Raw genomic sequence first — 24,725 nt, forward strand, 5'->3', positions numbered from 1 at the left:
ATCAAAAAGAATGAAATCTTGCCATTTGCAACTACATAGATGGAACTAGAGGTATGCTAAGCAAAATTAGAGAAAGACAAATGACTTCACTCATATGAGGACTTGAAGATACAAACCATGAACATAAGGGAAGGGAAGCAAAAATAATACAAAAACGGAGGGGGACAAAACATAAGAGACTCTCAATCATAGAGAACAAAAAGGTTGCTGGAGGGGACGTGGGCTAAATGGGTAAGGGGCTTAAGGAATCTACTAAAATCGTTGCACCATGTGGTAACTTGATGTAAATTATAAAAAATAAATACAGAAAGTAAAAAAAAAAAACCTTTTACGTCAGCAAGGGCTTAGCAGAAAATAGGATTCTTTGCCAAGATGCTGAAGTGAACAGTAGTGTGGAGATATGCCTCCACATTAATTACCAGTAAAACACCAACTAATTTATTGTTAATGTTTCTTATTCTCTGATCCTTCTAATAGGATAAAGCCTATTTCATTTAAATACCCAGTCATTATTCTTAAGTCTTAAACCTTGGCCTAAGTACCAATTAGTGAAAGGATATCTCTTTCCTTTGACCTACATTCTCTTTTCTTTCATGTATTTACAGAGCCCCTGTTATATGCCAGACACAGTTCTGGGAACTGGGGATAGAGCAAAAAACAAAAACATGAGTTGCTCATAGCATCTGGAACTTAGTAGGCATGTGACCTATGTGTTCGAAGCCTAACTGCCACTTACTGTGATTGAGAAAAAGTGATTAAATCTCTTATCTGTAAGATTGGGAGAATGATAGAACCTATATCACAGGGATGCTGTAAGTAAGATGAAATACTATAAATTTAGAATACTGGTATCAATATGCTGGAGGGGTGAAAGCTTGAAAAACTGGGTAAGAGAGCAGTAATGAAATGGGAAAGCTCGTAGTTCAAATTGAGATTAGACCTTTGGATATAGAGGTGGAAAACTGGTAAATCTGGACTGGATACAAAATTTGGAAGTAGCTAATGAGTAGCTATTGAAACCTTGAGAATGGATAATATTGTCAAGGCTAGAGCAAGAAGGAAAACTGGACAGCCCCAAGGAAAGCTGGGGCTTTTAAGAATCAGAAGAGCTGTGTTGCCTACTCTTTGAAAAGCATAGCAGTATAATGGAAAGAGCATACAGTTTGAAGAGCATCTTTGTCTCTTATGGTCAATTTCATCATCTGTAAAATGGGGATAGAGGACACCTCTCCCAGGTGATTGTAACTTCCCTCATTTTATTTAGTACATTGTGTTGCATTTTTTGTTTATAAGAATTTGTTCAAACTCAAGGGTAAAAAGAGTTTTTGTCTGCATCTTCAACAGCTAAATAAGAAAAATAACACTTGGGACGCCTGGGTGGTTCAGTCAATTAAGTGTCCGACTTTGGCTTAGGTCTGATCTCACCATTTGTGAGTTTGAGCCCCAAGTGGGGCTCTGTGCTGACAGCTCAGAGCCTGGATCCCGCTTCAGATTCTGTATCTCCCTCTCTCTGAACCTCCACCACTTGTACTCTGTGTCTCTTTCTCTCTCTCTCTCAAAAATAAACATTAAAAATTTTTTTTTGTAAATAACATAAGCTGTAAGCATTTTACATTCATACAGACCATAACATGGGTAGCTTGTATTATTTTGTCACTATAGGTGAGGAACTCAAGCATTAAGAAAGAGGCTTAATAATCTAATCAAGGACATATAGGTAGTAGAACCAATTTGGTACTCAGTGAATGTTACCGAATAACCACAATCATAAAATAATAAAAGGCTGTGGTCGGTTAATTTTAGTTTTCTCTCTTCCCAAATTTGGTTCAGGAATTGTGCTTGATGAGTAACAATATTATAGACAGTCACTGTCCTTCAGATGTTTGGTAATCCTTACATTTGCCCTAATACAGTTGAGACTATTTTACCTTTAGTCAGTGAGATTAACCAAAAAGCTTTTCTGGGAAGGGAATTTTGTCCTGTACATTTTGCTGTTAAATTGTTGGGTCATTAAGCTTAATATGTAATCATTCTTTGAGGAAACAAAACAAAATTCCCATTTCCCTTGTGGCACCCAAGAAAGGAGATGGTGTGGCTGGCAGTTGTCAATAGAGGTGACAGAATGGAGGGCTGGGAATTAGCAGCCCTGAGTCTTGGATTCTAGTTCTTCAGTTCCTGTGCTCATTCACTAGAAATCTGGTAAGCGCCCCTCACTAGCCAGCCAAGCACTGTGCTAGGCCTTGTGCCCTTGGGTGCATCTCTGGGCCCACATCAAAGGAGATGACTTCCTTTCCTTGCTTTGCAAGGGTCCTTAGGGGTTTCGTTAGGAAAGCTATTTGGCGGAAGGGGAGGAAGGAGGCGGGCCAGACGCCGCACTCAACGCCCCTCCCTCCGCGCAGCTCTAGTTTCAGGTTCTCCCAGTAGACTCCACAACAGGAAAAACTACATCCAAGATGGTGTCGCCCGTCCCTCCCGGCTCAGCCACCATCTTCTTGGTAGTTCCTGAGGCGGGCGGGCGCAGCGCGCCTGCGTGGTCCGGACATCCTCAACGCGCCTGCGTGGCCGCAGAGCCTTCCCCGCCCCTCTCGCAGCCGCTGCTGCCGCTGGTGCACTGCTGGCGGGTGCCCGAGCCTCAGGTGAGTGAGCGCTTCAGCCCGGCCCGCGCGGGGCGCGCGGCGCTGCCTGCGGGGGCGTCGCTCCCCCTGCTTTCTCCTTCCCCGCCACATCTCCGCGGCGCGCCAGGGCCCCGGGCCCGCGCTGCCAGTTTCCTCCGGTCCCCCAGCGCCCTCCGCTCTCCCCGCCGGCGGCACCTGGGTCAGCCTGGCCTCCCTCGGCCGCTCCCCGCGTCCGGGCTGCGGGGCCCCGCGACGAAACCGCTGGTGACAGCTTGCGGGCGGCTAGGGCCGAGCCTCCCGGCGCCCGACCCCCTCGGTCTCAGGGACGCATCTCAAGCGCGCTCCCTTTTTCTGCTCCTGCCCTGCGGGCGGCGGAGCTCAATGGGCCTCCGGTAGCGTATTCACCTACCCCACCCGTCCCGAAGCCAGGGGTCTTGGAAGACGGGCCGGGAGCTCGCCTTGCATCCATGGGACCCCGGTGCAGCGAGTAGTACCCGCGGGCTGGACCCCACAACGACCCTGCGAGGGAGGGGCTTCTTAGTCCCACTTTACAAATGGGGAAACTGAGGCACCGAGATGAAGTGCTGAGCCCAAGGTCACGCGCCTGGCAAAAAGCAGGACTAGCTCTTGAACTCAGAGTCTGGGGCTTTCAGGCCAGCACGGTTGGAATTTGATCGTGTAGCTTTAAAAATTTTTGAAAGACACTTTCATCTCTGGAGTTGCTTCTTCAACGTCCTAAAAGTAGGGTGTGAAAACAGTGATTTCTTGTTGGAGTACAATTGAGGTATTATTGTAATAATAACAATAATAATAATAACAACAACAACAGTAGTAGCAGTATGTTGTTGATAAGAGCTCACGTTGATTCGACGCTTTCTGTGTGCCAGGGATATTATTAAACGTTTTATGACGATTATCTCACTTAACTCAGCGTCTTCCAATCCAGTGCATCCCCCTTCTTTTTCATGCAGCTTTTTTTTTTTTTCCCTGCGAAGCTGACCTCCATGTCACAGGTAGACTAGATCCTCATGGCTTAGGAGGCAATGAAGCTCTACCATGGTACCTCACTGGTGGAACAGGGATAAGCTTTGCCTGCCTGCGTCCAAATTTTACCCCCAGAGGATATAATTAGTCTTCCTTTTCCGGCAGCCAGGAGAGCAGGACTGGGCTAGCTGGGCTGGCTGGATTTGGAGGTGACAGAGCAAATTTGGCTAGCACTCACCTCATTCTGGGTTTTTTTGGTTCTGTTCCAATGCTGGGCTTGAACATGTCAGTATTTAAGATAAAGTAAAAAGAGAAAGAAGGCATATGACAAAGTGGTGGTGAATATAAGAAGCCTCCATGATTTAAAGTCCCAAAGGAACAGCTGTAAAAATATGTGAATGTTTCTTCCCCAAAATAACTAGCTCAACTGTCTTTTTTCTCCCTTAGCAAATCTTCCTACACACTTTAAAGCTCCATTAACTCACCATCTTTATGTGAAGCCTTCCTTGCTTGATTTTACCAATTAGAACTAAACATACACACACACACACACACACACACACACACACACACACACACACACACACACTAATACTCACACTTACATGCAGTAGGGTAGAGGCTTCAGTTTTACCCTCAGGACTATTATATTAGCCCCCTGAGGTCTGGAGCCATCTTTGCAGCCCCAAGTGCTTGGTTCATAGTAGGCCCTTGGTAAAGACTCTGTGAATTTCCACTACTCCTTTTCATCGCTCAGAGTGATGTTTTCCTGCTGCTCTTCTGTTCCTCCTTCTTGCCCTTCAATTGCTCTTTGCTGTCCTTCCCTTTAGATTCAACTTCTGGTCATCACCTGCCATTCAAGGTCTCCATTCCACCCTGTTTCTGTAAATTTGCAGATAAAGGTTTTGCGTGAAGATGTCTATTTATTCCCAACAGTGGAGTTGTTATATGCCACTTAAATGTACAGGGCAGTTTTTATTTGCGTGTTGCAGTAAGGTAGTCTGAGGCTTACGGCCTTTTAGTCTATCCCTAAATACACGTGAGAGTTTTTACATTCTTTGGCATTATGTAGCTGACTACCCCTGGTTCTATCAGAATAATCAGAATTTTTTTCCATAAATCACTTCATAGTATTTACAATAATAAGTTTTCAAAGGGCCCTTTGGGAGGCAGCAGATCTATGCATAGGTTTTCTGCATAAATTAAGCTTTTTAAAGAGTTTTTCCAAATAATTTTCTGCAAATATATTGAGCTGTTATTATATGTAAGGCATGGTATAAGATTCTCAGTTGATTAAAATATGACCCTTGTTAAAAGAGCTTAGTAGCTAACTGGGAAACACCGTATCCAGCTGTAACTCAAGTCTAAAAATTGCCATGATAGCATTATAAGCAAGCAATATGAGAGTATAATGGTACATTTCATAAAATCATACCCTGTTGAGGCTGAAAGGAAGCATCAAGTCATTGAGTCCATCTTGTTTTTTCAGACCTCATCCTGAGAAGTGAACTTGTCCAAGGTCACAGAACTGGGGCTACAACTTGAAATTTCAAACTTTTTATCCATTAATAAGTGACTTTATCCTTATATTAACCAGCATCTCTATTAAAATTCCACTTATGTGCTAAAAACAGGGGTAAAGAAGAAATAAAAATATGATTCATGTCTTTAAGGAACTTTGTTGGGGAATAGTAAAGAACTGTTAATTTTAACTGTAATTGTTAAGTTGTGTGGTAGAGGAACTAGGTGTCACAGAAGTTGGGGGACAGGCAAGAAGGATCAGCATGAGCTGTGGTAGTGAGAGTACTTTGGGGAGAAGTTAGGACTTTTCAGAGCTTTGACTGATTGGTAGGGTCAGAATTAATCAAAAGGGCAAAGAAAGCCTTTTGAAGTAGGGTGGTAAAACTGTGTTTAAGAAATAGTGAAAAATCTGTATTGACTGGATTAGAGCAGTGGTTCTCAATGATTAGTGTGCATTAGAATCACCTGAAGAGTTTAAAACCCATATTATAGGGGGGTGCCTGCCTGGCTCAGTCGGTAGAGCATGCGGCTCTTGATCTCTGGGTCGTGAGTTCAAAGCTCACATTGGGCGTAGAGCTTAGTAAAAAAAATTTTTTTTTAATTAAAAAATAAAACCCATACTGCAGAAGTCCCCACCTCTAGAGTTTCTGATTTAGTAGGTCCAGAGGGGGGCCTAAGAATTTTTATTTCTAATGAGTTCCCAGATGATGTTGATGTTCCTAATCCAGGGATAACACTTTGAGAACTTCAACTGGATTAGAAAGTTGAGAAGCTAGAGTCAAACTGTCAAAGAACTTGTTCCAAAAAAATTTAAAAGTGTGTGTTATACATCAGGTTAGGAAAGCTCTGGAAAGATCCATTCCAAACTGTACTAGTAGTCACTTCTGGAAGTAGGATTTAGGCGATTGGAGAATTCACTTTGTATTCGGTACCTTTCTAATTTTTGCATTGTGCACATAATTACTTTTGTATTTTAAAAAGTGAAGAAAAGCGAGTCATTTTTGAAGATATAAATATTTATGGGCTTAAAAAGAGCTTGCTGAAATAGTCTAGTGTCATATAATAAACATTTTTAGACTGTATGCCAGATGCTGCTAGGTTCTGGAAATATAAAACCTTTGCTACAGTTTGCAACCCCATCATGGAGATAGGCAGATAACAGTTCTACATAGTATCATGTGAGCTTCCTTAGAGCCAGGACAAGGGTTTAGCTTTGTGCATGGCAGATAATAGGCATTTGGTAAATGATGAACGAATGAATGAGCAAATCCAGGCAAGAAATGAGGATAGTCAGAAAGAAAAAGGGCAAATGGGAGATTCTGGAAGAAACATTGACCAGCCCAAATAGGGATGATAAAAGAAAAAGGTGTGTCAAGGACTTCCAAATCGAAAGATTGATAACATTTTGATTTGGTTTATACAGAACTGTGTGTCAGGTTGTCTATTCTGAAAGACCTTTCTAAATCCAGCCCCATCTGGTGCCTGGGTGGCTCAGTCAGCATCTGACTCTTGATTTTGGCTCAGGTCGTGATCTCACCAGTGAGATTGAGCCCCATGTCAGGCTTGGGATTCTCTCTTTCCCTCCCTACCCCACTCCTATCCTCCCTCCCTCTCTTGCTCTCTGTCTCGAAATAAACTAAAAAAAAACAAAAACAAAAAACCCTTCATCCTTTAAAAAAAATAAATCAAGCCCCCCCCCCCCCTTTTTTTTAAAGACTGATAATAGCCCACAAAAATTTAACCTAGATTTCAGGGCTTTCTTTGGTAAATGAAAGTTTTTATCTTTAATCACAATGCTGATTCTGTTGTATTTATAATATTTACCTACAATTTTGCCATTGATTTGTTCTTTTATTAATGTGAAATTAACTAAAACATATGAAGGATATTTTAAATCCCATGCAAAAGTGGGTGGGATTGGATCTTCATTTTATTTCTTCAGTGGAGGGATGTTACACTTGACTCAATTCTGTCATGTTTTCCATATGCCTCACAGAGTTTGACATATCAGTCCTAAATAAGTATCCATTGTTGATGGCTGAATGGGGTGTACTTTGGAGGAAATTAAAAAAAAACAAAACAAAACAAAACTGTGAGATTTTAGCTCTGAAGCCATTTTATGTGAAACCATAATACTTGGCAGATAGAGACAAGGGGAAGTCAGGCTCTTGTGTCTCTGTTTATTTATTTATTTATTTATTTATTTATTTATTTATTTATTTTTTAACATTTATTTATTTTTGAGAAACAGAGTGAGACAAAGTGTGAGCCAGGGAGGGGCAGAGAGAGAAGGAGACACAGAATCTGAAGCAGGCTCCAGGCTCTGAGCAAGCGGTCAGGACAGAGCCTGATGCGGGGCTCGAACCCACAAACTGTGAGATCATGACCTGAGCCAAAGTCGGACGGTCAACTGACTGAGCCACCCAGGTGCCCCGGCTCTTGTGTCTTTATGTCTGCAGTTGAGAAAGCTCTAGGGACAAAGCCCCTCTTGCTATTCTTTACCTTATGAAGATGAAGAATATCTTTTGTGTCATTGTTTGGGACATTGTTTTGTTTTTTAATGTTTATTTTTGAGAGAGAGAGAGCCCTTGTGTGAGTGGGGGTGGGAGTGCGGGCAGAGAGAGGGAGACCAAGGATCTAAAGTGGGCTCTGTGCCTGCAGCAGAGAGCCTGATGCGGGGCTCTAACTCATGAACTGCCAGTCCTGAGCCTAAGTGAGATGCTCAACTGACTGAGCCACCCAGGTGCCCTTGTTGGGATGTAGTTTTATTTAAAAAAAATTTTTTTTCAACGTTTATTTATTTTTGGGACAGAGAGAGACAGAGCATGAATGGGCGAGGGGCAGAGAGAGAGGGAGACACAGAATCGGAAACAGGCTCCAGGCTCTGAGCCATCAGTCCAGAGCCCGACTCGGGGCTCGAACTCCCGGACCGCAAGATCGTGACCTGGCTGAAGTTGGACACTCAACCGACTGCGCCACCCAGGCGCCCCGGGATGTAGTTTTAACCAGGGTGTTGACTAAAATAGAACTCTGGGTGACTAGACAGTCCAAAGGATAGATTGCTTTTCAGATACAATCCAGGGTGCAGTGCTCTTCTATTAATTTAATAATAATAATAATACCTAAACTTTGTATGGTGCTTTTTAGTTTTCAGAATTCTTTGGTCGCTAAGATCCTGGTAAACTCCAATAGCCAAACCTGAAAAAATAAGCAGAAGAATTAATGATCAGGTGGCGTCAAGTGGAAAAAGTTGCCTTTTAGAGGCCTACCCACGCTGTAGATGCAGGATTTTCAGTTTTAAATCCTTATTTTGCCAGGTTCATACTCTGCCACTTGCTAGCTGTGTGGCCTTTGGCATATCACAGAACCTCTCCAAGCCTCAGTTTCTTCATCTGCAAAGTGGGGGAAGATTATAGTACCTATCTTATAAATGGGGCGGGAAATAAAATGAAACAATGAATGAACAAAGTGCTTATCATGGTATCTGGTTTAGTGTATTAAGTTAGTATGAGTATTGAGTATTGCATCTTGTGCCGCATCTTAGGTTCTTGTTTGTTCTTTATCTCTACTCAGGCTGTTTTAAAGAACAAATTGTTTTCAGGGATTCTGTCTTAGAACTGATGGGAATCCAGATCCCATCCCAAAAGCGTGTACTAGAGCCTTGCCAGCAGTAGTTTTCCTGGTGTCCTGAGTTGCATCCTTCAAGAGTGGATGACAGAGGGTAGTGCTTCTGCTTCTAGAGTTACTTTAGTATGACCCCCATGTGAGAGCTTCAGCTGGGTGTCTGGAATTAAAAAGAAGGCCCCTAGATAGGGCGTTTGCTCTGTTCTAGTGGTTATCTTTACCAGTACCATGGAATGAATAGATTGATTATACAGCACCGGCTCAGATTCCCAGCTTGGCAGTCTCTGCAGACCTCCTGTTTACCACCTGCTGCCATTCCAGAATCTAGGAGTGACACAACAGGAAGGCGGACCTGTTGGGGTGCTGCCCTTTTCCTTTCAGAAAAAAGCAAGGTGTGTAGATGGCCCTTGGCCAGGGCTGAGGACCAGCAGGGTTGTTTCTGCTAGAATGAGCGTGCTTTTGCAGCATACTTTTGCAGCTGCCTTGATCACTCCCCCCCTCCACTCGCTTTGCTTATGGGATAGCATCTCTGAGGGTATTTCTTCTGGTGGAAAGTAACCTAGACTTTCCTTTATGTAGTCAAAAGCTCAGTGAGCTATGTTTTAAAAAGTCATTGTTTCTTCCCTGGAGCTGAGTGGTTTGGCTTGTTTTTCTGGTTTTCTGGAGAGTCTCCTGAGACCCTTTCCTTTCCTAAGGGCCCCCAGGAGACAGCAACGAAACCAGCATCCATTACTGTAGACACTAAAGGGGATGCTTAAGTCAATAGTTTTACCATTAGATTAATTCGGGCTTTAACCTTGACAAAACATAGGAGTCAAGTCATCAGATAATTGTGCTTCTTATAGACTGAAGTATGGAATTTAGCCCAGTCCTCTGCGATATCTTTCAGAGCTTGGAATAGGAATCCAGGTGCCAGTCCTAGTTCCACACCCAGCTGGTTGTGTGAATTGAGGCAAGTCATGTAAATTTCTAGGCCTCTTTTCTCATTTGAGAATGAAGGCATAACTGTAGACCAGTGGTTCTCAGTCCTAGTTGCATGTAGCCACCAGTGGAACTTTAAAAACAATACCTGGGCCTTACCCTCACCCAATTAAATTGTATCTTTAAGGTTGGGGCCTGGGTATTGATATTTTTCAAAGCTCCCAGGTCTTTCTAATAGGTAACTAAGGGAACTACTGGACAAGATGGCCACTTTTTTTTTTTTTTTTTAATGTATGTTTATTTTGAGAGAGAGAGAGCACCTACAAGTGGGGGAGGGGCAGAGAGAGAGGGAGAGAGAATCCCAAGCAGGCTCTGTGCTGACAGCACAGAGCCAGACTCAGGGCTTGAACTCACGAACGGTGAGATCATGACCTGAGCCTAAATGAAAAGTCAGCTGCTTAACTGACTGAGCCACCCAGGCACCCCAGGATGACCATGTTTTAAACAGCTGTGTCATTCTGCTCTTTAGGAACCTTTACTGTCCACATAGTAAAGTCTGATTTATGTGTTCTGACCAGCCTTGTCTTCTTTCTGGCTACCTGGTTCTTGGTGTCTTCTGGATATGTTGTTCACCTTTCTTTCCCAACCTGATGTGCTCACATGGAATGTCTTCTCCCTTTCAGCTATCCAAAACCTATCCATTCAGTGCCCATCATCGTTATTTCCTTTGGGATCACTGTAGTCCTTACGTATTTGTCCCACCTCTGCACTGGTTTCCAAGCTTCATTTAGCTCTAAATGCAGTGAACACTAGATGCAAGGTAAGACATGATACTCAAGCACTATTCTATCCTTTTGCAGGGATGAGACACATGGAAATACCACTGGTGTGATTTTTATGTTATTAAAACATCTGTGGGTATCTTGTTGGCTATCTCATTATGCATGTGTATTTGACAACTATCAGTTGATGCATAGCTATTTATGACTTGACTCCAATGGACATTTTTAGCTTTATCTCCTATTAGTAATAGGAAACTACTGTTCTTGCCAAACTAGAACATTTTGCAGCAGACCTGTGCTTTCTCGTCTTCTTGCTTTTGAGTTCTCCTCCCTTTCTGCAATTTTTTTATTCTTCTCTCATCGTAACCTACAGGAATTTTATCTATTCTTCAAGGTCCAGTTCAGATGTTACTTCTTCCATGAAACTTTTTCTCAGCACCCACAACCTGCATCTTTGCCCTAAAGCTCCACCACCTTTGGAGCAGTGGTTTTCAACTTGGGGCGATTTTGTTCCCCAGGAGACATTTGGCAATATCTGGAGACATTTTTGGTTATCACAGTGATTTGAGGAGGGTACTACTGGCATCTAGTGGGTAGAGGCCAGAAATGCTGGTAAACATTCTACAATGTGCAGGATGGTTCAAAATGTTAGTGGTGCTGAGGTTGAGAAACTGCCTTAGCGTTTGTCCACTTCACAGGCTCATGTTTATACTGCTTTGAACTGTAGTGATCTGTTCATAGTCTTAATCTCCCTTGCTCAGTTGAACTAATGGGGAAGGTGAACTCAGCCCCAAAACTGTGCTTTCTTGTTAACTTCATAGAGTTTAGTCGTAGAGCTTGTGGCCTGATCCTAACAGCTCAGTGTAATTTAGGATGAGAGATAAAAAGAGGTCTTCAGCATGGGGTGGATTCCATGAGGCAGTCTGCAGAATTTGTCTTTTTTACCCACCAGGTCTTTTCATTCATAATAACCTGGGAGGAAGTGCAATACAGGGCATAGAATGAGCATTTGGGATTAGAAGACAATTGGGGTTCAGTTCCAGCTGTTGCATTTAGTAGTTGTGTTATTTTGGTCAGTCCATTTCACCTCCGTCAGCCTCAGTTTCCTCATCTATGTAATAGAGATGATGCCAGTGCTCCCATGTTCTACTTCATGGTTCAGTCATGATAATCCAGCAAGATATTAGATGTGAAGGTGCTTTGTAAAGTGCTATAATAGTTACTCATTCAGGCAGTGGTTTATGTGTAAAAAGAGAGAATGTGAGTCAGCTTGCTGTGGAAGCACCGCTGTCTACCTTCTCACTGCCTGCAGCTTTTCAGCTACCACTACTTCAGCACCAGCTCCAGCTGACCCCTTCCAGCTCATTCTCCTCAGTAAGGCTCCTTTGTTGCCTTCATTCTGTTTTGGTTGCCTGTCTGCAGTCTTGCCAAAACCAAAGTGATTAACTCTGCCTTTAGAATACAGACTAGTGGCCTGATGTCAGTACATCCTGGCAAAGCCTGATGAAGGCCAAATTACCTTGGTCATGAGGGAAAGCTACAAAACAAGACAGTTTGTAGTTTAGAAAGCCAATATTATGTGTAGTCTCTTATTGTCTTTAAGTTTGTTTATTTTGAGAGAGAGAGCACATGTGCACATGAGCAAGGGAGAGGCAGAGAGAGGCAGGGGAAGAGAGAGAATCCCAAGCAGGCTCCAAGCTGTCAGTGCAGAGCCCGACTTGGGGCTCAAACTCACAAACTGTGATATCGGGACCTGAGCCCAAACCAAGAGTGGGACGCTTAAGCAACTGAGCCACCCAGGCGCCCCAAGAAAGCAATGTTTTTAAGCACTAGAAATCTTAGTGAGTTTTCTCTGACCCGATGGACACAGTACAGGGTGAGATAAAAGCCTGAGAGTCTCATGCCCCTGGGATCAGGCCAGGTGCATCTTTCTGCTGATTTGCTGAGTGACCCTCAGCTAGTTGTTGAACCTCATCAGGTTGATACCTGGGGGATCCTTCTCTTTGGATTGTGGTAAGAACTGTAGAATTGAAGGATGGGGAAATAATGTAAAGTAGTACATTAAGGGAGATTCTGGGTCACAGAATGTCAGCCCTGTCAGGAGCCAATAAGATCATCCTGCCCAATCTCTTCTCTTAACTGATGAGGAAACTGAGACCTGGAAGGGGAAAATGCTTTACTCAATGCCACTCAGCTAAGTAGGGCCCTACCTGGGTCCAAAGTCCACATTTGATGTATTTATGGGCTCTTTCCAAAACTCGAAGAATATGAGCATTCATTTTTTTCTGAGTGAACAGTTTGCACTATATTGTTGGACATTAGCCTGTGTTCTGCAGAGCCCTCATGGTCTCATCACCACTTCACCCAGAGCCTTTTACACTTTTTTCTGTTTTCTATTTCAGAGTTTTGATGCAAAAATTAAGTCTGTAACCTTTTTTTTTAATGTTTATTTAAATATTTATTTTGAGAGAGTGCGAGTGGGAGAGGGGCAGAGAGAGGTGGGGGGAGAGAGAATCCCAAACAGGCTCCATACTGTCAGCCCAGAGCCCGACATGGGGCTCAATCCCATGAACCGTGAGATCATGACCTGAGCCGAAATCAAGAGTTGGACGCTTAAGCAACTGAACCACCCAGGTGTCCCAAGTCCATAGTCTTGATCTTTAAAGACCCTCTCAGTGTTGTCTCTGAGTGTCAGAGAACACTGAGGTCTCTTTTGGTCATCCTAGGAACATTTTTGCTTGCACTTCAAAAATGTCAGTTTCTGTAATTCTACGAAGTGATATACATAGTCATGGGCTAATTTTTTAGCATGGAGAACTGAACCTTATTTTTCTTAAATTTTCACTGTCAAAAGATAATGGCCCTGGGGCGCCTGGGTGGCTCAGTCGGTTGGGCGGCCGACTTCGGCTCAGGTCATGATCTCGCGGTCCGTGAGTTCGAGCCCCGCGTCGGGCTCTGTGCTGACAGCTCAGAGCCTGGAGCCGGTTTCCGATTCTGTGTCTCCCTCTCTCTGACCCTCCCCCGTTCATGCTCTGTCTCTCTCTGTCTCAAAAATAAATAAACATTAAAAAAAAAAAGATAATGACCCTTTCTCAATCCACATCCTTCCCTCCTTGGCGTTGGAATTTTCCTCCTTACATGTAAACCTCCCTTCTCCCCTTAACTTCTTTGATAGCATAATTTTGCTTTTCTTCTTATGTCTCTGACATTTTTTTTCTTTGTCTCTCACTGGTTCTGCTTTTCTATCACTAACTTGTCTTTCAGAAAAGGCTTGCAGCTCCTCCTAGTCTCTGGTTTGATAAGCACCTGCAGAGTTTCCTCATTAACTCACTCCTGCCTATACTCAGGTCTCTTAGAGGCCCATATTTTAACTCTGACTCTACACTGATTTTTGTCATCAGTTTCTCTGATTGCTTCTCAGCTCCCCCATTGCATTATTATTGACCGTTTTGTTTCCCTTGCATCTAGAGACATGTCAAGTAAGACGTTGCTTTGGCCAAGGTCAAAGAGGTTGTTGCCTTTTTTTTCTCCTCTAGGATTTTGATGGCGTCCTGTCTTGCGTTTAAGTCTTTCATCCATTTTGAGTTTATTTTTGTGTATGGTGTAAGAAAGTGGTCCAGGTTCATTCTTTTGCATGTTGCTGTCCAGTTTTCCCAACACCATTTGTTGGAGAGACTGTCTTTTTTCCATTGGATATTCTTTCCTGCTTTGTCACAGATCAATTGGCCATAAGTTTGTAGGTCCATTCTGGGTTCTCTATTCTGTTCCATTGATTTATGTGTCTGTTTTTGTGCTAGTACTGTACTGTCTTGATGATTACAGCTTTTTAATACAGTTTGAAGTCTGGAATTGTGATGCCTCCAGCTTTGGATTTGGGGATGCTTTGATTATTCGGGGTCTTTTCTGGTTCCACATAAATTTTAATATTGTTTGTTCTAGCTCTGTAGAATGCTGGTGTTATTTTGATACGTATTGCAATAAATCCTGCTTCTAACTGTGACTACATTAGGGCAGACTAACAAAAGCCCTTTTATCATTCCTTCTAAGGGACCCAGAGGATGCCAGTCAGGAACTCTGCTCAAACCATGAACCCCACATGCCAATCACGAGCATCCCAAACATCTATGCCACTTGCAGAGCACAAGCCTGATATTTAACCTCCAAAAGAAAAAATGGTTCTTTTCTCAGATCCCAGGCACCCTATAAACTTGATTGAGCTACTGAATGCCCAGAAGCTGAATTTTTATTTTCCTTTGTTTTAATATCGCATACATTTCATGAGGAGATAAGGTGGTTTGAATCTTTCATCACGAATCTCAGCCAGCATCTGCAATTCTCTTTTACAGTACCACTATGACTCAGTTAACTGAGACCTATACTTGTGTGCTTATTAATCACACTATAAACTGTGGCTACTTTTTATCTGGATGTCACAGTTTATCAGTAATTTATAATGACAGTTTTGAAGTTTTTCCTTTTTTTTTTTTTTTTTTTTTTAATTTTTTTTTTCAACGTTTATTTATTTTTGGGACAGAGAGAGACAGAGCATGAACGGGCGAGGGGCAGAGAGAGAGGGAGACACAGAATCGGAAACAGGCTCCAGGCTCTGAGCCATCAGCCCAGAGCCCGACGCGGGGCTCGAACTCACGGACCGCGAGATCGTGACCTGGCTGAAGTCGGACGCTTAACCGACTGCGCCACCCAGGCGCCCCGAAGTTTTCCTTTTTAAAGCAATATTGCTCACTTTGGAAAATGTGGAACCATAGAACAATGAAAAGGTATTTTACTCACAGTCCTTGCATCTAAAGATGACCACTGTTAACATTTTAGTGTGTTTCCACTTGTTCTTTTTGTCCATGTAAAGTGGTGATTTTCTGAAATTTTTCCAACCTACCCACTTTATTCCCTACTTCATCTTATTTATTTATTTATTTATTTATTTATTTATTTATTTATTTATTTTGAGAGAGAGAAAACATGTGACAGCGAGCAAGCAGGGGAGGGGTAGAGGGAGAGGAAGAGCCCAATCTCATAATCTGAACCAAAATCAGGAGTTGAATGCTTAACCAACTGAGCCACACAGGCTCTCCTTATTCCCTACTTTAATTCACTCACTTGAAAGCAGGACCCTTCAAGATGTTACTCATTCAAATGTGACTCTCTGTGGGGGGATCTGTCAAGGAGCTCCAGGGCCAGAGGAAAGCCAGAGGTGCCCTCAGTTCCAAAGTGACTGGCATTCACCTAGTGTTACCATGCATATTTTAAAGATGAAGAGGGGCGCCTGGGTGGCGCAGTCAGTTAAGCGTCCAACTTCAGCCAGGTCACGATCTTGCGGTCCGTGAGTTCGAGCCCCGCGTCGGGCTCTGGGCTGATGGCTCAGAGCCTGGAGCCTGTTTCCGATTCTGTGTCTCCCTCTCTCCCTGCCCCTCCCCCGTTCATGCTCTGTCTCTCTGTGTCCCAAAAATAAATAAATAAATAAAACGTTGAAAAAAAAAAAACTTTAAAAAAAAAGATGAAGAAAAATGCAATGTTTGTGCCAAGAGAAACACTTAAGGGCACAAATTGAATGAGAAGCCTGTCCCTATCAACTGGGCCCAATGCAGATAACACAGGACAGTAAACTGTTCTAGAGTGACTTAGGAATTGGCATCAAGACAGCAGATGTTCACCTTCCACATTATAGGGCACTTAATGCATTCCTCCAGAGACTCAATTTTTGCTTGGTTCTTACTGTCTCAAGCCCTTGCCAATGAGCAATTCTATAATACCTATAAGAAAACTAAGATCACATGGTGGAAAACTCCATCTCTGATCTCTCAGCTACACACGCTGGCTCCCTCCCAGGAATTTGAGGCCTGCAGTTCCCTCATTTGCATAAATGATAGGGCTGCCAGGTTTCATCCTGGTAATAAGGGCTACTAATATTCTTATAAAGCTGGTAGGGATTTTATAAACTGCAGTAGAATAACAAAATGTTCACCCTCTTTCCCAGTTGTAGGAGGCAGAGGAAGGGCTGACAAGTAAAACACCAGCCATCCTCAAAATGAACAGTGAACCTGCTACCAAATGGATAGAGTATGAAAGGTGAAAAGTGTAATTCCTACTCTGTGCCAGGAATTATAATCTCAGCACCAAATATTTAATCCTCTCAGGCAGATATTTCCATTTCTTAGAGACAACAAATTCAGGCTTAGAGAAGTTAAATAACTATTCCAATATCTCACATCTATGTAAGTAATAGAGGAAGAATGTTAAAAACCTTTGCTTTCCCCCCTATACCATAATGTCTAGGCCTTGTGTACTGACTGTAGGATCCTGGGCAAGTTTCTTCCTCTCTACCCATAGGGGCACCTCCTTGAAGTAAAGGTAGTAGAAGCCTACAGTAATCCTATATAACCAAAGACTTGGAAGCTAGAGTGAAGTTTTGAATGATCATACACCAAAGACTTGGAAGCTAGAGTGAAGGTTTGAGTCATCATACCAGGACAAGAACCCTCGCTATCTCAGTAGATAGCTTACAGACAAGGAGAAGACAGAATGAGGAGAGAGAAGAGAAATGAAATTCCAGCTATTACTTGGAAACTAGTTGCAGAAGCAAGAATTATTCTTGTTTCTTGTTAGAACAGTGTGCCTCAGACTTCAATGTACAATCACCTGGGGATCTTGTTTTTGATTTTAGCCAATCAGTTTTGAGTGATGGCAATCCAACTTGTGACCTCATCAGCTGAGGAGAGAAGAACATTGGAGTTGAGGTGGTGAAGAACTGAAAGGCTTAATTATAGCAACAATCCCCCCCCCCCTTTTTAAAGTTTATTTATTTTGAGAGAGAGTGAGCACACATGCATGCAGGAAGGGCACAGAAAGAGAGAGAGAGAGAGAGAGAGAGAGAGAGAATCCCATCTTGGCGCTGTCAGCACATAGTCTGATGTGGGGCTCAACCTCACAAGCCATGAGATCATGATCTGAGCCGAAATCAAGAGTTGGAGGCTTAACCAACTGAGCCACCTGAGCACCCCAGCAATCCTTAATAGAGATGAGGGTATGGTATAGGAAGACCTTTCATCTAATTTCATCCTACCTTCTTCCCAAAAGGATTTCAATAAATTAAATGGGATTTTTAAAAGATTCAACAGATCAAACCAACTAGAAGGGAAATATACTAAAGAGAAGAGTTTAGTAGTCTGTTGCAGAAATCTAGCTGAAAGGTGACAAGTGTGATCACACTACTAGAATCACAGATATAAAGAAAAGGGAAGATCTGGCATAAAAAGTTGGCAAAAATAGCATAAGGTCAGAAAAGAGATTTTGCCAATGTTTTCAGTTAGAAAGAGAAAAGAATCATGGAATAATGGTGCAGTCAATAATAATGCAATGGGGTGCTGGGGAAACTGGACAGCGACATGCAGAAAAATGAACCTGGACCACTTTCTTACACCATACACAAAAATAAACTCAAAAGGGATGAAAGACCTAAATGTAAGACAGGAGGCCATCAAAATCCTAGAGGAGAAAGCAGGCAAAAACCTCTTTGATCTTGGCCACAGCAACTTCTTACTCAACACATCTCCAGAGGCAAGGGAAACAAAAGCAAAAATGAACTATTGGGACCTCATCAAAATAAAAATCTGCATAGCAAAGGAAACAATCAGCAAAACTAAAAGGCCGCCTACAGAATGGGAGAAGATATTTGCAAACAACATCTCAGATAAAGAGTTAGTACCCAAAATCTATAAAGAACTTATCAGGGGCGCCTGACTTCAGCCAGGTCACGATCTCGCGTTCCGTGAGTTCGAGCCCCGCGTCGGGCTCTGGGCTGATGGCTCAGAGCCTGGAGCCTGTTTCCGATTCTGTGTCTCCCTCTCTCTCTGCCCCTCGCCCGTTCATGCTCTGTCTCTCTCTGTCCCAAAAATAAATAAACGTTGAAAAAAAAATTTTAAATAAATAAATAAATAAAAAATAAAGAACTTATCAAACTCAACACCCAAAGAACAAAAATCCAGTGAAGAAATGGGCAAAAGACATGAATAGACACTTCTCCAAAGAAGACCTCTAGATGGCCAACCGACACATGAAAAAATGCTCAGTATCACTCATCATCAGGGAAATACAAATCAAAACCACAGTAAGATACCACCTCACACCTGTCAGAATGGCTAACATTAACAACTCAGGCAACAACAGATGTTGGCAAGGATACGGAAAAAGAGGATCTCTTTTGCACTGCTGGTGGGAATGCAAACTGGTGCAGCCATTCTGGAAAACAGTCTGGCTATTCCTCAAAAAATTAAAAATAGAACTACCCTACAACCCAGCAGTTGCACTACTAGTTATTTATCCAAAGGATATAGTTATGCTGTTTTGAAGGGGCACACGTACCCCAATGTTTATAGCAGCACTATCAACGATAGCCAAAGTATGGAAAGAGCCCGAATGTCCATTGAAGGATGAATGGGTACAGATGTATGTATATATACAGTGGAGTATTACTCAGCAATCAAAAAGAATGAAATCTTGCTATTTGCAGCTATGTGGATGGAACTAGAGGGTGTTATGCTAAGCAAAATTAAAGAAAGACAAATATCATATAACTTCATTCATATGAGGACTTTAAGACACAAAACAGATGAACATAAGGGAAGGGAAGCAAAAATAATATAAAAAAAGGGAGGGGGACAAAACATAGGAGACTCCTGTATGTGGAGAACGAACAGAGGGTTGCTGGAGGGGTTGTGGGATGGGGGATGGACTCAATGGGTGAGGGACATTAGGGAATCTACTCCTGAAATCATTGTTGCACTGTATGATAACTGACTTGAATATAAATTAAATAATAAAAAAAAGCAGGATTTACTTTGGTGTATTTGGTCAGTAATAGCTAAAAGATAGTCTAGAACCCATACTCTCTCCTTAGCCAAGTAAGTCAAAGCCATGCAATCTTATATCTGGAGAGAAAAACAGAAAAATGGATTAATAGGCTACTACCTTGTGAAGACTTTTTTGATTCTCACCAATCAGAAGCAATTGTTCCTTGAACTATTACGGCCCTTCTTTTTACTTATTATTTTGTAGTTAGTTTATAGATAGCTGTCGTCTCTACCCTTTAGTAAACTGGAAAGCAAGGACCTTCTTTGTATCTTCCATAATGCTGTGCACAGTGGGTATTCAATAAGTGGTTGTTGAATAGCTACATCCCCAACTCATTGAATTAGTATTTTTCCTGACTGATAAGTTCAAGGCCAAGGCAGAGGAGATGAAGCCTGGGGCTTTAAAGTCTGGGTGGAGGGGCACCTGGGTGGGTCAGTTGGTTAAGCGTCCAACTTCGGTTCAGGTCACCATCTCACAGCTCATGGATTCGAGCCCCACATTGGGCTCTGTGCTGACAGCTCAGAGCCTGGAGCCTGCTTCAGATTCCATGTCTTCCTCTCTCTGCCTCTTCCCTGCTCACACTCTGTCTCTTTCTCTCAAAAATAAATAAACATTATAAAAAATAAAATAATAAAGTCTGGGTGGAATAACTTGTCTACAATATCCAGTATTTGCAGCCTCTCCCCATGACTTCCTGTCCAGTGTTATGGAGTAAGAATTTATGGCTCATTACTCTGCCTCCCCACCTCCATCTACTCTTCTCCTAGAACTCTGTTTCCCTGTCTTCTCCTTCTCTGTTGGTTATCTATTGCTATGAAACAAATCAGTCTCGAACAGGATTATTATTGCTCATAGTTTCTGTGAGTCAGGAATGCAGGTGGTGGCTTGGTAGGATGGCTCAGGTTCAGGGTCTCCAGTGTGGTTGCAGTCATATATCTCTGGGGCTGCAGTCATCTGAAGTCTTGACTGGGCCTGGAACATCCATCTGCAAGGTAGCTTACTCACATGGCTGGCAGATTGGTACTGGCAAGTTGGTTCCTTTCTACATGGGCCTCCCCAGAGGCTGTTTGAATGTCCTCACTATACTATATCTGGCTTCCTCCAGAACTAATGAGTGAAGACTATAATGTCTTGAAGCAGAAACTATGCCTTGTATGATATAACTTCAGATGTCATGTATTGTTGCCTCTGCCATATTTTATTACTTACACAGACCATCCCTGATTTATTTGGAGATTACATGAGTGCAGATATCAGGAGTCAAGGATCATTGAGTTGTTTAGAGGCCATCTTGGAAGCTGGCTCTCCTACTCTCCATCTACTGCTATGATTCACCAAGTAAAGGCTAATGAGCTGCCTTGGTTCATCTCCCACTACATTCCCATTCCTAAGTCAAGGCCTCATCCTGGGCTGTAGCATTAGCCTTCCGTTTTTGTTCCCCTTTTAATCCTTTCTCCATACTGTTGCTTCCTGAAGCATAGCTTTGAGCTTGTTGTTCTCTTAGTTACACATCTTCAGTAACTAAACTGTACACTCCAGAAAAGCAAAGACTAGTATCTGTTGCTGCAAAAAAAAAAAAAAAAAAAAATTACCGTAGGGCCACCTGGGTGGCTCAGTTGGTTAAGCGTCCAGCTTTGACTCAGGTCATGATCTCACAGTTCATGAGTTTGAGCCCGCATCAGGCTGTCTACTGTCAGCACACAGCCCACTTTGGATCCTCTGTCCCCCTCTCTCTACCCCTCTCCTGCATGCTCGCTCACTCTGTCTCAAAAATAAACATCTTAAAAAATAATACTTTAAAATATATATATTACCACAAACTTACTGGCTTAAAACAGCATACAACACATTTATTGTCTGACAATATCTGGGGGTTGGGAATCTGGCAAGAGTTGACTGGGTCCTCTACAAGTCTGCAGTGAAGGTGTTGGTCAGGGCTAGGTTCTCGTCTGAGGTTTGATTGGGGAACTATCCACTTCCAGTCCCATGTGGTTGTTGACAGCAATCAGTTTGTGCAGGTTGTTGGACTGAGTGTCTTAGTTTCTTGGTCTTTTGGCTGGAGGCTGTCCTCAGTTCTTTGCCATGTGGCCCTCTCACACATGCCAACTTGCTTCTTCAAAGCTAGCCAAGGAAAGTGTGTCTTTTAGCAAGACAGATGTTAAAATATTATGTAATGTCATCATGTACAGGTACTTTTGTACATTCCATCACTTGCCATTTTGGTTAAAAGCAGGCCATGGGTCCCATCCACACGCAGTGGTGGGAGGGGGTTATGCAAGCGTATGAATACCAGGAGACAGATCATGGAGGCCACTTTAAAGTCTGTCTTCCATAACTGTTTCGTCTTCTGTGTCTTCAGCACCCTGAGCAGTGCATGACACTAATCTCTAGTATTGCAGTGAATCAACATAGTGTGACTATTATGTTTCCAGCTTCTAGATTAAGCCTCTTTACTTCTTTCTGTTTCAGAGTTACTGATTTATTCTCGAGAATCCTCTACTCTCATCTGTCCTGATGGATGAACTTCAGGATGTTCAACTCACAGAGATCAAACCACTTCTAAATGATAAGGTAAAGACCATGCTGTTTTCACTAAAATATATATGTCCTTTCTGTGATTAGCTAATTCTCTATATTTTCTTAATAGCAACTAACTCAAAACATATTCATCTTCACTTTCGATGGAGGAAATACTTTAAAAAATAAATTTCTTAACCATCTTTTTGATATCTTTCCTTCTTTTTTCTTTCTTCCTACTTTTGTTTCCGTGGGCCAAATTCAGTCAAGTTATCCTTGAGACTGTCTTGTTTTACTGATAGAGACATTAAGGGAAAAAAATATGACAAAGTTAGGCAGAAATTATGAGAGTGAGGTTTGACTTGGAATTCAAGTGTCTTGACTTTCAGTTTCTATAAGGAAAAGTGAATATCTATGGCTGGTGATGTACATAGGCTGTAAGACTTTCCCTAATGTTTGTCAAGTCTGCTATGTGACCTTTCTGTCAACTTTGAGATTTTCATCGGGGATGTATGGATGTCAGTAATACACCTCATTTTTCTGTTAGTGTTAGAGAACAGTGAACAGCGTAGTTTAGTCACCAGAATTCAGAGAATAAAGACTGGTGTGATGGTAGGAGTTACCAAAAAGCTAAGAAAGGATTATCCTGCCTCCTGTCCGTCCCCATTCAGTAAGTGTTCCTGAAATTCCCTTTTCTATCCTCTGCTTTTGGTTTATTGTCATTACCCCTATTAAAATACTCTTGTAGGAGTGCCTGGGTGGCTCAGTCGGTTAAGTGTCTGACTTTGGCTCAGGTCATGATCTCATGGTTCGTGAGTTTGAGCCCCACATTGAGCTCTGTGCTGATAGCTCACGGCTCAGAGCCTGGAACCTGCTTTGGATTCTGTCTTCCTCTCTCTCCCTGCCCCTCCCTCCACCTTTCAAAAGTAAATAAACATTTAAAAATACATACATACATACATACATACATACATACATACATACATACTCTTGTAGCTAGGTGTGAATGAGCCCATGGCATTCTTCCCTGAGGAAAGTATTGATAAAAGGTAAGAGTAAAGGGGGCACCTGGGTGGCTTAGTTGGTTAAGAGTCTGGCTTCGGCCCAGGTCATGATCTCACAGTTCATGAGTTCAAGCCCTGCATTGGGCTCTCTGTTATCAGCGCAGGGCCCCCTTCAGATCCTCTGTACCCCTCTCTTTCTGCCCCTCCTTGCTCATTCATATATTCTCTCTCTCTATCTCTCAATCTCTATTTAAAGTAAACATTAAAAAAAAAAAAAGTAAGAGTAAAGATGGATGAGGTTGGGATGGGGGTGCTACAACAGAAGATGCTGTTGCCCTTATCTTTTTTGGCCAAAGGCCCACCTATAACTTCTAGGGCTGTTGACTTACCATGTGTTTATTAATTTGCTATTGAATCCTGTCAGTTCCATTTTCATTCCTATGACCTCATCTCTCTACCCTACTCCCACCCCATCTTTTATCTTTTACTAGAGATTTTGCCCTCCCTTCGTCAGGCTGCACACCTTTTTTAGCCCCTATTTGGTTTCTCCTGCTGCTTTCCCTCATCTTTTCAGAAAATCTTGACCGTCTTTACTGTCTTCTGGCTGTCCCCAAAATAATGTGCCACAAGGAGGAAGGAAATAAAATCTGCATCTGTAGAGCTTATGTATAGCCACAGAAATGAATAGTTACAAGGCAGGTGGGAGTAGACAATTTAACTTCAGGAAGGTAGTAATCGATCCTAAACCTGGCTGATCATCAGAATCAACTGGGGAATTGTTTAGAAATAGGGAATGCTGGCTTCCACTGTAGACTAACTAAATTGGAATGTAAGGGGAGGGAGACAGGACATACACACACACATACCACACACTTTTCTATGACCAGTGGTCTTCAGCTTTGGCTGCTTATTGGAATTACTTGGGGAGATTTAAATATCACTGATGATGTTTGGTAGAGATTCTCCAGATTCTGACTGAATTGGTCTGGGGTGTGGTTGAGCTTTTTAAAAAAAAATCCTGAAATTGAGAACCATGCCTAAAGTGATTCTGGTTAGTCATTGTTGGAAACCCGTACCCTGATGGGTCTCGGATATTTGAGGACTGAGGTACAAATAGGAGGAGGATCCTTCCTGGACCCTAGAAGGGCACAGGATGCCTGAGCAGGTGCCTGCATGAAAGAGCAGTTTGTTGCATATCTCATAGAAAAGGCAGCTGGAAGAGGAAAGATTCAATGTATATGACCATGGAAAAACAATAAATTAACACCTGGGTCCTCCTCTCTTGAGGCTTCAGTGATGCCTTGGCTGTGTCTAAAGTGTGCCCAAGTGGTATGGATGGAATTGTGCTCATCCCCTCACCCCAAACTTGCATGTTGAAACCCTAACCCCACATGTCACCATATGGGACATAGGGCCCTTAGGAGGTGATTAAGGTAACGTGAGGTCATAAAGGTAGAGCTTTAATCCTGTAGGACTGGTGGCCTTATAAGAGGAAGAGCGAGAACTCTCTCTCTTACACACCACCCCCCATGTGAGGACATAGGGAGGTGGTAGCCATCTGAAAGCCAGGAAGACAGGTCTCACCAGAAACCAAACCCTGCTGGAATCTTGGTCTCGGACTTTCAGCCTCCAGAGCTGTGTCAGGCTGCCCAGGCAGTCTAAGACACCACTCAGTCAGTGTCTCACTTCCTAACATCTGTTAGCTTCTCTTTGATGTGCTGTTCCTACCCACTTCCCATGCTCTCTCTCTCCCTGAGAAGTGTTCCTATCTCCTCACTATTCTTGAGCTCCCCTGCTCCAGCCCAGCTTTGTAGAAGAAGATTGGTGTGAGGCATTCCCAAAGAGTTCCACCCTCTTAGTCCCCCTGGCCCAGTACATCAGTGCTTCTGTCT

General features: G+C 42.7%; 1 protein-coding gene across 5 annotated transcripts in view; it reads left to right on the forward strand.

Annotated features, from left to right (window-relative positions):
* The first annotated feature begins 2,524 nt into the window (after positions 1-2,524).
* Positions 2,525-24,725, forward strand: part of NDRG3 (NDRG family member 3) — a 68,712-nt gene continuing 46,511 nt past the window's right edge. For 3 of the 5 annotated variants that reach the window (XM_040447124.1, XM_040447127.1, XM_040447128.1), the window contains exons 1-2: positions 2,526-2,636; positions 21,782-21,883. In XM_040447124.1, the coding sequence (XP_040303058.1) occupies positions 21,827-21,883 (57 nt within the window). In that variant the 5' untranslated portion in view covers positions 2,526-2,636; positions 21,782-21,826. Of the gene's footprint in view, positions 2,637-4,441; positions 4,555-21,781; positions 21,884-24,725 lie in introns of those variants that run through there. The other 2 variants (XM_040447126.1, XM_040447125.1) reach the window with 2 other exon arrangements.

Source organism: Herpailurus yagouaroundi, unplaced genomic scaffold (assembly GCF_014898765.1).
Source record: "Herpailurus yagouaroundi ecotype Mexico unplaced genomic scaffold, PumYag 196, whole genome shotgun sequence".
Classification (NCBI taxonomy): domain Eukaryota; kingdom Metazoa; phylum Chordata; class Mammalia; order Carnivora; family Felidae; genus Herpailurus; species Herpailurus yagouaroundi.